Source organism: Limulus polyphemus, unplaced genomic scaffold (assembly GCF_000517525.1).
Source record: "Limulus polyphemus unplaced genomic scaffold, Limulus_polyphemus-2.1.2 Scaffold2936, whole genome shotgun sequence".
NCBI classification, from domain to species: Eukaryota; Metazoa; Arthropoda; class Merostomata; order Xiphosura; family Limulidae; genus Limulus; species Limulus polyphemus.
In genome coordinates this window covers 75,568-93,130 of record NW_013668546.1, presented here as the reverse complement: position 1 = coordinate 93,130, position 17,563 = coordinate 75,568, and the positions used below count along the sequence as shown (strand labels likewise).

At 32.7% G+C, this 17,563-nt stretch overlaps 1 protein-coding gene across 1 annotated transcript in view; it reads right to left on the bottom strand.

The window, feature by feature from the left end:
• Positions 1–16,375, bottom strand: part of LOC106468255 (A disintegrin and metalloproteinase with thrombospondin motifs adt-1-like) — a 41,004-nt gene extending 24,629 nt beyond the window's left edge. Inside the window, exons 1-5 of the mRNA XM_013928673.2 lie at positions 16,203–16,375; positions 7,964–8,128; positions 6,212–6,376; positions 4,572–4,736; positions 2,102–2,266 (exon numbers count right to left, since the gene is read on the bottom strand). Coding sequence (XP_013784127.1) covers positions 2,102–2,266; positions 4,572–4,736; positions 6,212–6,376; positions 7,964–8,128; positions 16,203–16,350 — 808 coding nt within the window. The 5' untranslated portion in view covers positions 16,351–16,375. The remainder of the gene's footprint in view (positions 1–2,101; positions 2,267–4,571; positions 4,737–6,211; positions 6,377–7,963; positions 8,129–16,202) is intronic.
• Between the last annotated feature and the right edge of the window lie 1,188 nt (positions 16,376–17,563).

Below are 17,563 nucleotides of genomic sequence, written 5' to 3'. Positions count from 1 at the left end.
AGTGTATATTATCAAATTTAATTCATAGTGAGACTTGTGTTAGAAAGTTTAAATGCTTAATTTCATTGTTTAACATTATGAGTACTGGTATTTTGCATTTGACAAAACTTAAGAAAATTCTAGTATTTCTATAAAATAGATGAACTAAAAACTTTATTAAAACAATTATGTCTGTCAGATGAAACATGGAGTACATAATAATATTTAAATCACTATATCTTAGCACTATCATGCAAAAATATGTTACTTAATGATATTTTGATGTATCCCAGCATACTACTAAATTGTTATCAACCCTTTTATTAACTATTAAAGAAATGACAATCATCAGTTTGTTTGACAAATTAAACTAAAATATATATATTTAAATAACATGCATCATTGTTATGGTCAGTAGCCTACCTGATCAGTTAAGTCTAACAATTAATTATAGTTGATAATTTTTATTTTTTTTTACATATGTTTAAAACTTAACTATTTATCATCAAAGTTTATTCTTTTGACATTTCAGTTTGCTTATCCTTAACATAAAAACTGTAAAATTTTTGCAAATAAAAACAGTTTTGCAAAAACTATAATACTAAAGGACAGCTTTAGAGTTCACTGATGAACTTAACGTTTACATATGGTTAGACCCTGTTGTTATACAGTCAACTATATCAGATTTTATTTGTTTGCAATTGTAGCATCTTGACAGGGGATAAGTAACAGAGTAATAAATTTGAAAGCTACAACATAAACTTCTTATTAAACATTTAATTGGATCAGGAATGATGGTAAGTGGGATTTACTGGAGCTGAAGCTACCCAAAACTGTGCCTTAGTCTCCCCTGTACCCAACAAACAAAATTTACTGTTGAAGATGGTTCACTTCCTAAATACCACAGTAGGTATACCCACAAGATGTAGAGTGCAGCGCACCACAACCTCCTCACCAGAAAAAGAATGGCTTTACCCCTGAAGGGGAATTTTATTATTCAATCAAATAAGAATGTTATTTGTATTATTTTAAACATTCACTTGATAATCCAAAGCAAGGTCTGAACTAATCAAAAGGAAAATTAGGCCACAATGATTATGCTTTTTTAATATCCTTTGCAGAAATGTTTTTAAGTGTGAAACTGGAGTATTCTAAAATAATCTTATTTGGTAAAACCTTGTTTTGATAGGATAAATTTCAGTTGAAAAAAAAAAAAAGAGGCTTTGTGGAGAAAAGGGAACACAGAACTGAAGTTACTTATGGGTTCAATGTGGTCTGAATTTGACCCTGTCCAAACGTAAAACCTAAGATAATCTTATTCTTCAGTTTTAAAATGCCTGATAAATATTTAAACAATTATAGTAGATATATGTTATTACAAAATTACGTGGTATTCTAAAAGTAATAAAATGTACTTGTTTCACAGCTTAAAACCTCTTTCAACTCAAAGTTACTTAAATTATGATTTCCAACCATTGGTTCATGGACTGGGGCTGGCCCATCACATGCTGGTCCATGGACTTTCACAACAAATAAACAAAAACTGATAGAATATTCATAGGTAAATCATAATAGTCTTTTGTTGTACTTGCATTTTAGTGGTCTGCGATAGTTTAGGGAAGCAGCAAGCTGGTCCCTGGTATAAAAAATGTTGACTAACACTGCTTTATGACATTTGGTAAAACATTTTCTGAGAAACAAATAAATAGAACGCAAATTACTTAGCATGAGCTACATTGTAATGTACATGTGTAAGTAAACTGGCCAGTAAAAATTTGTCATAAAGGTAACACTCTCTCTCTAGTTATTACAAGAAATTAGTGTAGCACCTTTATAATGATCTTTTCAGATTACAGTTTCTGTACAATTTGTTGCAGACATAACTAGGAAGTGGTAGAAGTATACATTATTGTTTCAGTAACTGGGATATCTTACATATATACTACTGATGTCAAAGTTGAAATTTAGCCTCGTCTAGTTATTTTAACATTCATTTTCTTTAATAATTTACATTTATCAAAGATCAAAACTAAGGTCAGTGTCTTAGACTGACTAATTTGATATTTTGTTATTTCAAATAAAATATCAAAGTTTATGGTGATGGTCAACTGCATCTAGTTACCTGGAGTGACTTCAACCTTGCATGCTTCAGTTTCTGTATCACCACTCTCTGGACAGTATTTTATCACCTCAGCTGGATCTACATTAAGGCATTTTCTGGTTCGCACACGTATAAAATTATCAGAAAATCCAAAACATCCTGACCATTCCTCCCATTTACCCCAACCTGAAATATAATCACAAAAGTCTCATCAAATTGGCTACTAAATGTTTAACAAATATCTTTGGGTTAAACATCTGAGAATTCAGTCACTTAAAATTACCAATACATCAAAGATATTATAATTTGTAAAAACTATAACAGACTGAGTGAACATTAATTAACTTTAAACTATAGTGAGAAAAATATTAGAATGTTAAGTTCTGGTAAGTTGTACCGATCACTGTGATATATGAGCTCAAACTCAATGTTGGCAAATAAAAAAAATGTTAAGATGATGTCTTAAAAACTACAGATTTTATTTATTTAGATTACACATATTAATCTATGACCAAGCTAAATTCCTAAATGCACACACACACAAAACAGAAAAAACGCTGTACAACTCTGAATATTAACCAAGTTAAACAGTTAATTTTAAGCCTAATAATTTTAAGTTAGAATAATGAAAAAAGGAAAATATTAGTGATTACTGGAATAAACTGAAATCTAAAAAACTAAACATGGATTTTTGTAAAATGCACTGGCTGTTATTATGTATGATTTAAAACAATAAGAAAAAACATCTCAAACTAGGATTTAAAAAAAAGTAATTGTGAAGAACAAAATCTGAGATGGCATTAACTGCACCTGGTATTCTTTTTAAATATTTACATTTGATTACTGTTACCATATCTCTTTCCATTGTGATTAATCACTGTAAGCTAGAGAAAATACAGAAACAGCAAATGTTGTTATTATAGTACAGAACCATATGTTCTTGTAAAACACGTAATTGGAAATTATAAATATCAAACTATTGAAGATACTATGGACAAATGCTTTACTGATGGAGTTCAGAACCTTATTAACTGTCTTAATATGTAAGATGTTTAAAATTATTGAATTTTTCTAAGTTTAGACACAGTAAGGAACTCAAACAAGTAATTAAACTTCCCCTTTTGGTAGGCACATGGTGTGTTTGTAATCATTTGTTTTCGAAGTAGCCTTACGAGAAACATAACTTATAATATACTTAAAGAAACAACGGATTTTCTGTTGGCAAATCTGATAATGACTAGTGGCTAACTGTCAGATTATGTATGGAAGAGCCAGATTCTTTACAGTAGGTGCCTATGACTTGTTGGCAATAAATTTGAACAATAAACAAATGGCACAGTCCATTTATTTTAAAATAATATATTAAAACACTTATTTTAGAACAAAATTGACAAGACGAATGATTCTTCTCTTCTCTGTTGTTGCAATACAATCTGCGATAATTTCTCTCTAATAAAAAAGAGCCACTATACACTCTTTACGGCTAAACTCACAGTCACACAGTTTAGATCTATCTCTTTATCTAATGAACTTCTTAGCTACTAACTTTATCGATGCATATATACACACACACACACAACAGCAGTCTCAAATGTTACACATTCTAATAGACATTATAATGCAACATTACTCATTGAAACCAACGAAAAAAATTCATAAGGTTCGAATAACATGATGTCAACTCACAACAACTAAACTACATAACATATGATTTGTACACAGTTACAAAAACAAACCTGTAATAAACTATCGCTTCTAAAAATAAATAATTTTATCACTCGTGCTATACTTAAACCATCTAAATCATAATACTCGCATTAAGTTAAACAGTTGTGTATATCTAACACTGACAACCTTTGCACATGAGATACTATGAAAACATGGACCACTTGCTAAACATTGGGTTCGAAGCTAATTTGGTCTTGTTATTTAGTTTATAAGGTCAGCATCCTCTCACAGAGTGTAAGAGTTTTTACAGATCTTCAGTGTTCTGTTGACCTTAAGAATAGATATCTTCTCACATTAGTTTTAGACTTTTGTTTTTAAGACCTCGAGAGCATTAAGAGTTCACACAGAGTTTGGGATTTAATGTTTGTTTAAGCAAGCATGTTTTTTAATTTTCACTTTGGATTGAATCAGACTGACTTTTGAGGGAATCAGAGTCTGTTCAGCTTAACTAGAGGTTAAGCATTTGGATTCAGTTTAACCTGTTGGGGTTATTTCACTTGGCTTATTTTATTTTCAGTTTAACTTACAAGGAATATCACATTTGAAACAGAAAGACAAAACATTTAAGGTTTCTTAAATTTCTATTAACCGTATGGTTTATGTGTAAATGTTTAATTCTAGCGCAAAGTTCCTACCAGAAAGATGGTTAACGCATATCTAACTAATTAATTTTGTTTCCAGAAAGATAACTGATACATCAAGAATATTTCACCAGAACAAGGTTTCAAGCAGAAGTGTGGTTTACATTTAAATAATTAAATACCTGAACAAGGATCTGTAAAACACTGTTCAGTGTCTGATTTATCTTCTTCTCTACAACTTTTTCTACCATTGTATTGTTCAGGATTATTGCAAGATCGATATCGAACACGTGTTCCAAGACCACATGAAACTGTACACGATGACCATTCTCCCCAGTCTCTCCATTCTTCATTAATAATTGAAAAGACAGATAAGTGTCACTGTAAATATAAATCTAAGGGAAGTGAAAAACAGTAAACTTAATTTGTTTTTAATAGTTAACTGTTCTTAGGCCTGAGCTTGGTCATTCGTGGTGTAAAAATTAAGATTCTTATATATAAACTAGCTACGCAAAAATATAATACATGAATCTAACTTATACACATGAATTGGTAGTTTACAGGGGGTTATATTATTTTGCTTATACTATTAAGTTCCTTAGACTATGTTCTCTTTTCTTATGATGCAACACTAGATAAATGAAAGCTTAATTAAGTTGGAAGCTACAGTATGAATTTCTTATTAAAAATGTAAAGAAATTTTATTTATTCAGCAAAAATATGAAATCTATTCTTATTATCAGAAACATTTATTTGATATTTCCCGATGTAATACCCAAGACATTTTTCTTTTTAATTTTTAAAACACCTGTTAAGTATTTCGGTAATTACAATGTATCATTTTTATTGATATATGTTGTTACAACATTATGTGATATTTTTAATTCAATAAAATCTACTGGTCTCATGGGTTAAAACTTTTTAGAACTCAGTTATATACAGATCTATATTCTTTGAACATATTCTAAAATATTTTCGAATGAAAAAGATAAATTTGATGCATATTATTCAGCAGGAGCTACATTTCAATGCATGTATTTCAATGAATTAAACAATATCAATTAATCCTAAGAGTTGCACTCTATCTAGTTATTACAATCAGCATGGCATGTTATATACATAGTGATCTCTCCTGGTTACTGTTTCCATGAGACTGTTTGCATACATAACTAAAAAAATGGCAGAAGTGAACAGTTTTTTTGTACAATAGTGTTTCAATAACAATAAAACATCAGTATTGTTACGACAGCGGAAGTCATGTGATGCTGGTAACACATAATGTGTTCTAGAAAGATCAGGAAACATCACGAATAATCCAGTATTTGCTAGACACCCTCTATTCTTGTACATAAGTGCACCAGACAATTAATCGGGATAGAATTGCAGACAGAGACGGACAATTGAGTCAAGCACGGTAGTAAGTAAGTGCATAAATCGTTCCCTGTGAATTATAACATGTTTTTATAAAATTAGTTAAGTTAAATTGGCAGTGGAAATTAAGTGTATTGCAAAGTTGAATTGAGAAAGAGTAAACTAGTTTTATCTAAGAAAGGACTTGTGTAGCTAAAGTTTCATCGGAAAGAAATTATACGGGAAATTAACTAATGACCAGAAACGTAACAGTATGTCTAATTGGGATATCTTGAATTTATTGCTGATGTCAAAGTTGGAATTCGACCTTGTCCATTTATTTTAACATTTATTGCATCTATAATTACTATGGATTAAGATTAACATCAATGTCCTTGATCCTCCACTATTTCATATAAATCTCAAAGTCCCTGATGCTTTGACATGATATTGTTCAACTGCACCTAGTTACCTGGAATGACTTCAACCTTGCATGCTTCAGTTTCTGTATCACCACTCTCTGGACAGTATTTTATCACCTCAGCTGGATCTACATTAAGGCATTTTCTGGTTCGCACACGTATAAGATTATCAGAAAATCCAAAACATCCTGACCATTCCTCCCATTTACCCCATCCTGAAAAATAATATAAAAAGTCTGATCAAATTGTCTACTAAATGTTTAGTAAATACTTTTGAATTAACTGTTTGTGAATTTGTTCATTTCAAATTACTGGTATAAACTAGCTATGCAAAAATATAATACATGTAGCTAGCTTATACACATGAATTGGTAGTTTACAAGGTTATACCATTTTGCTTATACTATCAAGTTCCTTAGATTATATTATCTTTTCTTATGATGCAACACTAGATAAATGACAGCTTAGTTAAGTTGGAAGCTACAGTATGAATTTATTATTGAAAATGTAAGGAAATTTTATTTAATCAGCACAAATGTGAAACCTGTTCTTATTATATTAACCATTTTCTTGATAATCCAAAGCTTAGAAGTAAGATAATTTTTTGCTTCATTTCTAAAATTCTTGTTGTGGTATGCAGGCATACTATGTGTTATAAGCCTCGTACTTAATATAAAAACAATTCAAAATTTCTGTATGTGTTGAGCATGTATTTTTGATAGAGAATAGTGGTCAATAGAGCTATAAAGTTTTTTTGTTGTTGTTATTCATAGAATTTGGTCTGTCAACTAAGGTGTCACATGTACTTTCTTGTGGGAGAGAATGCTGTAATATTGTTAATATACAGTGGCAACACCGGCCCCCAAAATTTGGAAGAGGAGGGTAAGCAAAACTTTGAGAGGGAAAAACAAGACATCTTATACTCATGTGTAATTTGAGAGGGACTCATTACTCCCTCCAAATTTTAGCATGCTAAATTACATTGAGCCAACTTTGGGTTTCAAAAACTACGTTGTATTGATATATGAAGCCCCAAATTACTCACAGATCTTGGAAAGGATCAAAAGACTTTTGACCATTCTAACATATCTAGCAATGTTTTTTTTTGGGGGGGGGTAATAACAAAGTCCCTTTATGAGTGGATTGATTCTAGCATACAAGAAAAAAAAAAAAAAACAATCCCATGAAAAAGTAGAGCACATGCAAACATGTTTTCTTGTTATACATATTACATTTGCTCTATGTATATAGCATTAATTTGGAGAGAGGGCAAACTGGGGGGCTAGAAAATTTTGGGTGGGCAAACAGTGGATAACTGTTCTTAAAATATGTTGTTACAAAGTTACGTGGTATTTCATACACAATAAAACTTACTGGTTTCACAGCTTAAAACCTATTTTATTTAAATTTACTTACAGATCTGCATTTTTTAGAATGTGTGTTAAATCAGTCTCTAATAAGATAAATAGACTGAATGCAAATTATTTAGTACATGTAACATTTTAATGCACGTGTTTGAGTTAATTGTCCAATAACAGTTTATCCTCAGGATAACACTTTAGTTATTACAGGAAAGTGCAACTCATTATTTGCATCATGACCACTCCTGATTACAATTTCTATAAAACTGATTGAAAACATAAGCAAATAGCAGAAGTATATAGTTTTTTAAAATATGTAATATGTTATACATTTATCACAGATTAATATTAAGGTCTATGTCCCACATTGGCTGTGTTAGTCCTCTGCTATTTCAATTAAAATCTCAAAATTTATAATGATGTTCAATTGCATCTAGTTACCTGAAGTGACTTTAACCTTGCATGCTTCAGTTTCTGTATCACCACTCTCTGGACAGTATTTTATCACCTCATCCGGATCTACATTAAGACATTTTCTGGTTCGCAGACGTATACGATTTTCAGAAAATCCAAAACATCCTGACCACTCCTCCCATTTACCCCAACCTGAATAACAACAAAAATATGATCAAATTGGCTACTAAATGTTTAACAAATATATTTGGGTTAAACATCTGAGAATTCAGTTACTTAAAATTAACATCAAAAGTATCATAACTTGTAAAAACTGTAATTGAATGATTTAAACACTATGATAAATTTAAACATCCTATGTCAGATTTACATTTACACTGACTTGTATTGTAAAATGTAAAAAGGAAGTTTAAAACAGTAGATATTAGTATATATTATACATACTGATCTGTATTACAGATCTTTACATGGGCTCTGAAGGTTAGGTGAATTAAACTGAACATTATGACACATTATTACCAAGAATCAAAAATTAGAGAAAGGAAGAAACTCCTTTGGTAGAGGATTTAGGCATAGTGTTCATGATGAACAAACATGGGTTAAATGGACACCAACTGCTTGTGCAGAAAATCCTCAAGTGAAGGACTACAGATTAGTAGACAAAGTAGTTGAGGGGTGGCCATAGATAGTAACAAGTGGACAACGAACAGAAGAGGGGTGATCTTGACTCTGTAAATGATAAGAAACCTGGTAGGGTCCCTGGTTACAAGGGAAAGAAACCAGAGTGAGAAGATATGACTAAATATCTTCATTAGTTCAAGATACCAGTATAAAAGAAAAGGTGCCAGACAGAGATCTTGGAGAGAAGATTGAAGGAGACAAAAGTCAGAAAGTAGGGCAACCTAACAAAGTACATACCAGAAACTAAGATAAAGGAGACAAAATGGAAGAAAACTGAGGTCAAGATGGAAAATAGGTATGTGCAAGTTGTCCCAATAAAGCCGACAGAGTTGTGACAGGGAGTCTCGAAATGATGGTGAAGCATGAGAACAAAAAAAATGGTTGAATAAAAGATAATGATGACCAGATGGAGAGAAATAAAAAGGAAGGAAAAGAGAAGATCCCTAAACAGTAAGAAAGGTTTCAGGTGAATATGTTTCAGCAACAAATTACTGGAGAGAGAGAGAGAAAACAAAAGACACATACCTATAGAATCCAAGCAGTGAAGGATAAAAATGAGACTATCTGATTCATGTCAGGATAAGGGAACAAGAAGCAAAGTAGGCATGGAAACAACAATGGTGAAACTCAAGATGGGGCAGACTTAGTTGAAGTAAGAGAAGGAGGAGGATGGGAATTCTAGATGCGAGATCAGAATAGAAATAATCACATGATTGCACAATAACAGTAATATCACTGACTGTCACTGTCTCTAGTCACCATTACAGTATTGGATGACTCTTGTTAAGGAGTATCAAAAACGTCAGAAACATGTACACATAATCCAATTAATTCATGAAACTGATGTTGCAGTGGTTCCTTTTTTGTAAAAAACATGAAAGATGATTTTTTTTTTGGTTTGTTATTAATTTCAAACAAAATTAGCCACCTAATAGTAACAAAAAATTGAAACCATAAGCACAAAAATTCTGATACATCTTATGAAAAAAACAAAACGAAAACATCTGAATACATGCAGCACCAAAGAAAGACCATGTTCTAATGCTAGTGCTCATGGGAATTACCATGCCTGAAGAATGTGTTCACCTTCTGCTGGTGGAGGACTATAGTCTAATGGTGATTACATCACAGGTTGGTGTTATACATGTTGACAAGTGTAGGGTTGGGAGCTTAGTTCAAGGCTTGTGGCATGCTCAGGAATTTAAACTGCAGTGTACATGAGGTAATATTTCTCTGTGGTGTAGAAAGACAAGTGGTATTTCTGAATAAGGTTTTTTGTACAAGTGCGGTTTACATGTATGCATTAAATATCTGAACAAAGTTTGATTAAATATTGTTCAATGTTCAATCCAACTTATTTTCCACATCTTTGTCAACTTTTATTCCATATAGGATTATTACACAGCCAATGTTGAACATAAATTTGAAGTCCACATGAAACTATTCATGGTCACTGTTCTTCATACACTCCTTATTCTTCATTAAAGACTAAAATGTCAGCTCAAGGTAACTGTAAGTAAAACATACTAAATTTGTTAGCAGACTGAACGGAGTATAAAATGTTTGAGTCAGTCTACTATTACATTATTTGAAAAAAACAGACTTATAATTGTTACTTGACCAATATCCAAAGAAGTAACAAGAAATCAAGCAGGCACACAATGTTGTTTCACTGAACTATAGTTGATTTTGGTCAAGACGTTGATCAATGTTATTTCAACATTGTTTCAACACAATATTTTCAAAGTTGAATAAATGGTGATCCCTGATGTTGTTTCAACATTGATTTTTTCCCCCTATTTTCAACCAAAGATAGTTTATATATAATTAATATTTTTAATGACCTGGATGGTTGATTATCAGGAGAAGAGGAAGGTGCATGTACAACTCAAATGAGATATAATGTTCCAAAAAATTTGTTTTCTTTCTTTGCTTAAGAAATTTCTATAGTTGTTTCACCATTGATTCTACACTACTTCAATGTTGATGTGCCTGCTGGGAAGAGATTTCTGATTTGGTTGGGGGAGATCTTTATAGTATATATGGAGAAAATAGGGTCACATGATACTAATGTTCAAACAAATACTTGATAAGATGTGTTTTCAAGCCATTTTAATTTACTAATTCATGATAATGACTGCAATGAATATAATTCAAAGAAAAAAGAAAACAATGATACATAAGCCATAAACTATTTAAACAATTAACATTAGTAAGTCAGCAATGGAAAATAAGTTGTTGATGTGAATCATACTAAAAATTATAGGGAAATGATATAAGCAAAAGAAACCGTTTAAAAATGTTTTTCTCCCATAAGTGATATAAATATTTCCACCAGTTCACTGTCTACCTCCAGATATGATTCTGATGTAGCTTTAGTTGTTTGAATTAAACTTTGGCTCAGAAAACATTAACCGAGAAAAAATACCCAAAACGGAACTGACTGATAATATGTATTATATAAATGTTACAAAATGAACCCTTTCATAACTTAGAAATTGAATATCAGATTAAGTTTGTTTTTTGTACTCATTGCAGAACAAAGGTTGTGGTCCCTGACCAAGAATCAAACCAACTGCAAGAACTCTTTGCCAACAAAGCTTTTTAACTAGTTGAACTGCATCTCTATGGTAAGCCACCCAATTTTAATTGTCAGAGCTTAAAAACAGTAGACTACATGAGCATGTTTTGGAATTACAACATCTCTGCATACATGGGCGTTTTCCAGTCAGCCCAGTGTGTTACCATTGTATACAGTAGTGATAGAACCAATGCAAGAACACACTGTTTTCCATCCAAAAACTGACGTGCTCTTGCTTGGACAGTGCCAATTATATACATCACTAGTTTGTAATTATGAATAGAGGGTTACTAAGATTCTAGTATAGCTAGTGTTGCTTCAGCTGCAGTGTGTCAGCTGAGGGTTAACACATGGCTAGCAATGCACCCCAAGATAACTGACTGAGAATTGTACAGAAAATATGGCCTCAATACAGTGTTAGAAACTCTGTAAATTGCAGATATAATTTACCAATTTAAATTACTGTGGTAAAGTCATTGATGTGTCTTTCACTTGCTGCAAATGGAACGAATTTGTGTATGAATTGGAAGATGTCCATTGGGTTTGGCATATTAAAGTTGTCATCTGGTTATTGTTAACTCAGGCTGAATATTGAGAGCAAAACTATGGAGCATTTAAGAAGGTGTCATCCACCTTCAAGATACTGATGAAGCTTACTTTGAAAGGCAATGGGATGACATTTTAGCGTTTGATTGTGTCAGTGATAAAAATTGTGGTATTAAGGTGCAGAGATATCTAGCTGATAAGTTTACAAGTATCAACAAAATGCAGATTCTGGAAATTTTATGCACAGAATAAATAGCACATGGAAAGCAGAGGAAAAGCAAACAAACAAAACACTAGTGAACAAATTTCTATTGACACTAAGGTTTGTGAAACTACCAAAGTGGTCTGCTTCTCGTTCACAGATTGACTATAGTGGCAGTTAGGGTGAAAATAAAAAAAATTGTATAATGTCTTCACAGGACAGAAAAAAAAGGAAGTTCACAAAGGAAAAGACGAAAAATTTAAACAAAACATGCAGTACTACAGACTTCAATGCTGCATATGTTACCAACTATTACAGAAAGTTTATGGGGGAGAAAAAAACCTTAGTTCATACTAATTTGTACAAGCATCTGTATCACTCCTTAGAGATGGAGTCCCCTGGTGAGACAGCAGTAAGTCTATGGACTTACAACACTACAATCATGGGTTCAATTCCCATCAGTGGACACAGCATATAGTTCAATGTGACTATGCTATTAAAACACACACACACACCTTCAGATGGACTCACTCTTCTCCATGGGAGAATAGACATAAGGCAAAAGTTATACGAGTTCTTAGCTGTTGCGTATGCAATCTTTAACTGAGTAAAAGGTTTAGTATATGTTTACAGCCTTTTAACATTTGGTTTAATTAGAATGTCATAATTACATTGAAAACACCTACACAAAATTTTAGAAAAAATTCTATACTAGTTATGAAAGAATGAAATTCATGACTATATAAGGCATTACAGTGTTTCAGTGAGAAAGGCAGGCTTGAAACTGAAGCTAGAAAAGTATGCAGTTATATGTGTTCAGGTGGAGTTTCTTGGCCACATGAATGGATTTCTACTAATCCTGAGAAGCTTGCATTGGTTAAAAGTTGGCCACAGTCTGTGATAAGGAAAAATTTTTGCAGTTTCCTAAGCTATGGATTGTATTATTGACTTCTTTATGGTCAACTTTTCCAAGATATCAGCAACAGTATCAGTTTATAAAGGGTGTTTAAGTCAAAGTTCCATTGGTACTTTATCTTTGTCAAAATTGTTCATTCTTTGTGATACTAATGCCAGTGATATAGTGGAGTCAGGGTGTTATTCTCTTGGCATGAAACACGTTATTGTGTATACAATCATTCACTGATGGCTCCTGAATGTTAGTTCTGTACTACTGCTTCTTGCCGTTGTAGTGTTTGTAAACAGTTATTGCCACTACTCGTATGCTAGGAAATTCAACATTTATGTGGATCATGCATCACTGAAACAGCTCATAAGTTTCAAAAACTCAGAAGATGTGGAAAATGAAGTTTAATAATAAAGATGAAGATGATTGAACTAATACAAAACAGTGCAATGTTGAAGGATACTTTGTTAGATACCATCTTCTATAGGGTGGCCAGGTTTCCAAACCGAAAAACCAGGACATCTCAGCCCTTGTCCATAATTTCAAAATGGTTCATGTGAAACTCCCTTTCCTTTGAGCTCTTCTTATAACTGCAGTTGCTTCATCAATCTTTTTCTGTCTAGTTCTTCCAAATTTCTACTACCTGATATGTTTCCTATCATCAAGTCATATAGTGGTTTCTTCATAGATACGGCCCCAAGGTCTCCTACATAATATGGAGTATCCATCTTTATTTTTGCCATGAAAAAATATCTCACTGTCCCATCAACTAGAACACAAATTTGCTTTTCCTGTCATCTGATAATCGGATACTAGACTGGCTCTCACTGCTGCACTACTGCACCCAGTGTCTCGTAGAACCTTCACTTCCTGTTTCCAACATAGCCTTCACATATTGGCATACTGTGATTTGTTGTCACCTCTTGATATTTGTAACATGCTCCAAACATTATTGGAACTATTGATCCATTTGCTAACTTGAGCTGACCATTATTCATGCACTGATCAATTATGCTTTCTTGTATTGAATCTGACCAGTAGTCTTGATTCTCTTTCATTTGGCAGCAGCCTCCATAGTGCCAGTCACTATTTTCTTGCTTCCTACCAGTAACATCTCTGCAAATAGCTCCAGCTGCTTTATGTAGAGACCTCTGCTGTTGTTTGCTGGTAATGGACTTGAACTCCTCTGTAATGTGTCCCATTTTATAATAAACATAGCATCTCTTCTCCCTTCTAACTATTAACCTCCTATCACCATTGGTAGACTCCTGCTTCTGGTCAGCTATTACTGGTTTCAAATTTAAATGGGTATTTTTGGACTTGTCAGTTATACTACCTCCATGGGCTTCCATATATTGTTCTGCCAGCTTGATCATCTTGTCTACATCCTTTGGTGCTCTCGATTTTAGGAACAGTGTCATGTCCCTTGAACATGTGGTCATGAATTTTGCTAATAGGTCTGCCAGTCCCTTAAAACTATTTTCATACATGGCCATATCAGTCGATCTGGAGAAATATCGCCGCAGACGTGCCACAAACTGAAATACAGTTTTGCCAGTGTCGAGTTTGACTCCTCCAAGCTTCCGACGAAAACCTTCTTAGTAAGTTCATATCATTTCAGTAAAGCCACTTTTAACTTGTCATAGTCCATGGTATCTTCTGATGTCATGCCTGCATATACTTGTAGACCTTTTATTGTGAGAAGTGGGCTGAGACAGACTGCCCAGTTGCCTTTGTTCCAATTCTGACTTTGGGCAAATCTTTCATATCTCTCCAGAAAAGCATCCATGCCATCTTTATATTCATCAAATTTGGGCAGCTTGGGTCTCAGGGGCAGATTTAATGGTCAGTTAAAGCTGACCAGGCCCCTATTTGCTTTCACTTGATGTATAATATTGGTGTGAATAGAGCCTGCCAGGCCCCCATTTTGTTTTAGCTGACTAGGCATTTAGGCTTAAATCCACCCCTTTACTTGAAGAACTCCAGGTAGAAGTTAACAAAGAAAGCATATCTGAATTCAACAAGTAAGTTGAGTTTCTTTGTCCCGTTAACAGCATCACCTTGTTGCCGTTGGTCTGCTGCTACATTTAGACAATGTCAACTTGACCAACAAAGGATATTATAGTGCTAATCTATTTAACCTGAAAAGCTATATGTTTCTGCAACATTTTCTCAGGCAGAATAGACATCATCTGCTATAGACAACAAAAAACAAAGGGACTAGAACAAGATAATTTCAACGACTTTCTCTTCCGCATGTTTATGATAAAACTGCATATACACCAAATAAACATAAAAATGTCAAAATTTCTATTTCACTAAAGCAGGTAAAAAAAACGTATATATTCACATGTCATACCAGAACCTACACACCATGTAGCTGTAAAGACTATGTAAGCAACAGGGGTGACTATCCATATAGGTTATCAAGTTCTATTTTTCATTATGTGTGAGCTCTCTACCAGTCCAAACACATATTCATTAAAGAAAGCTTATCAGTTGAAAGCCCAGCACATACCAATGCAAGAAGATCAAGTTAAAAGTCTGGTAAATAACATTTCAAAAGGATCCGGTTAAAAGTCTAATACAGCGAATCCAGTTGAAAGTCCAGTACATTTTGTGAAAATTCATTTCAAAGCCCATTGCATATCAGTTCCATAAGATCCACTTATAAAACCCAGTACATACTATTGCAATAATATGCAGTTGAAGGCCCAATTCATATCAATTTCACTGAAAGACATGTACATTTCATCTAGTTTCAAGTCCAGTATTTATTAATCCAAGATAATCCCACTGAAAGTCCTGTACATTTCCAGTATTCATCAGTCCAACTAAATCCAGATGAAAGCCCAGAACATACTAATCCAGAAGAATTTAGTGGTACATGTTATTCCAAAAAGATCCACTTGAAAACCCAATACATATGAATTTAGTTGGAATCAAAGTTAAAATCAAAATGAATCCAGTTGAAATCCTAGTATACATCAATCTCAGTGAACCCAGTTAAAAACCCAGTAAATAATAATACCAGACAATCCAGTTAGAAACCAGTACATATGAATCCAAAATATCCATTGGAAATTCCAGTAATATTATTCCCTTTCTCCTAGTATTGTTCTTCAAGCTGCTACTAAATAAAGTGACATTTACAAAGGTTGATGGTAACACCTTTATAACACATCTGTTAAATTCAATTAACATTTCAAAAACAAAAAATATGTATTTCATTTAATTTCAGTTTAAACAATTGTAATATGATTATCGAAACCTATGGTTATGAAAAGCTATGATTGTCTTTGTGAACAAGTAAATAATGAAATTTATAAGTTTGATAAAACATTATTATTACCTGATAATGTTGTTGGCAGGGTGACAGTGAAGATAAGCATCCAGATTAGAAGATGCATCTTGTTGACATGAAACTTTAGTACATGATGAATGAATGTCATCTTGTTGACATGAAACTTTACTACATGATGAATGAATGTTACTAACATTCTAAAATCGTAAACCTAGATTTGTTCTACAAAGTACATGTAGATTAGTTATACAACTGTTGTTGACAGGAAGTGTATGGAGGAAGTACTGGAAAACAGAGGGGAAGTTTGAATCAATTATATAAACTAGATACACCGAGTTAATCTTTTTTACTGACTAAACACATTTGAAGTGACACAGGAAAAAGTAGCAATTTCTTAGAACATTAAATCTGAAAATACAAGGGAATGAAGGAAAGCAAATAGAAAAAAAGCCACAAGAATGCATCCAGTAATGATCAAACTGTATAACTCAGACTACAAATTCAAACTGTTTGTAACAATGTCACACTGCTGAATTAAATTAAATATAAGTGCTTTCAACTCATCATGAACAATAATGGGACAAGATATAGAAATCTTCACATTTTAAAAATTACATTATAAACACATTTTTACAAAAGAAAGCTGGATAAATAATTATATTGGTGCTTTTTGTAATTTGTTTTATATTGAAAATCTGCTTCTTCTTCCTATATTAATTTAATGCATTATGGTAGTTTGAGAATTTAAAAAAAAAATAGCAATACCTCCCATGCACAGAATAGGTATTATCTTAAGAGAATAACAAAGGCAGTTAGAAAGAACTCAGTGGTTTTCTGGAACACATTATGAAAAAATTGCATAGATTCAGAATAAACGAAAAATTGTTAAACATTTCCACATTAAAATAAGAAAGTATAAAATGCACGATATGCTTGCATACTACACTTCTCCTTCTGTTTCAGACTTATCCTCAAGCCACCAATTAAATTTAACTTTTAAAACCAATTAACTTTATACTTATGACATGGTCAAGGAATGAGTCAACTGTCTCTCACCCCTATAAACATTTATATGCAACATAACCCTTAAACATAGAACCACGATTTACAAATGAAGCCCCTTTAACAAAGATGCAAATATTAATCAATGATGAAACAGTAAAGTAATAAAAAGAAAACCTTTTGCAATTATTAATTAAAACACACTTTACCAGCAATAAATATTAAAAAAAAACTTTTAATTATTAACTACATAAAAACATATATTAAAATACCTTTTACAAAGTGACACAACCCCTCAAGGCAATTAAACATACAGCAGAAATGGAGATCCATCCTGCCACTAATGTAGATACCTCTTCAGTCTTCCAGAGTGATGGGGGTATTGGTGGTTACTGAGTTGGCTGTCT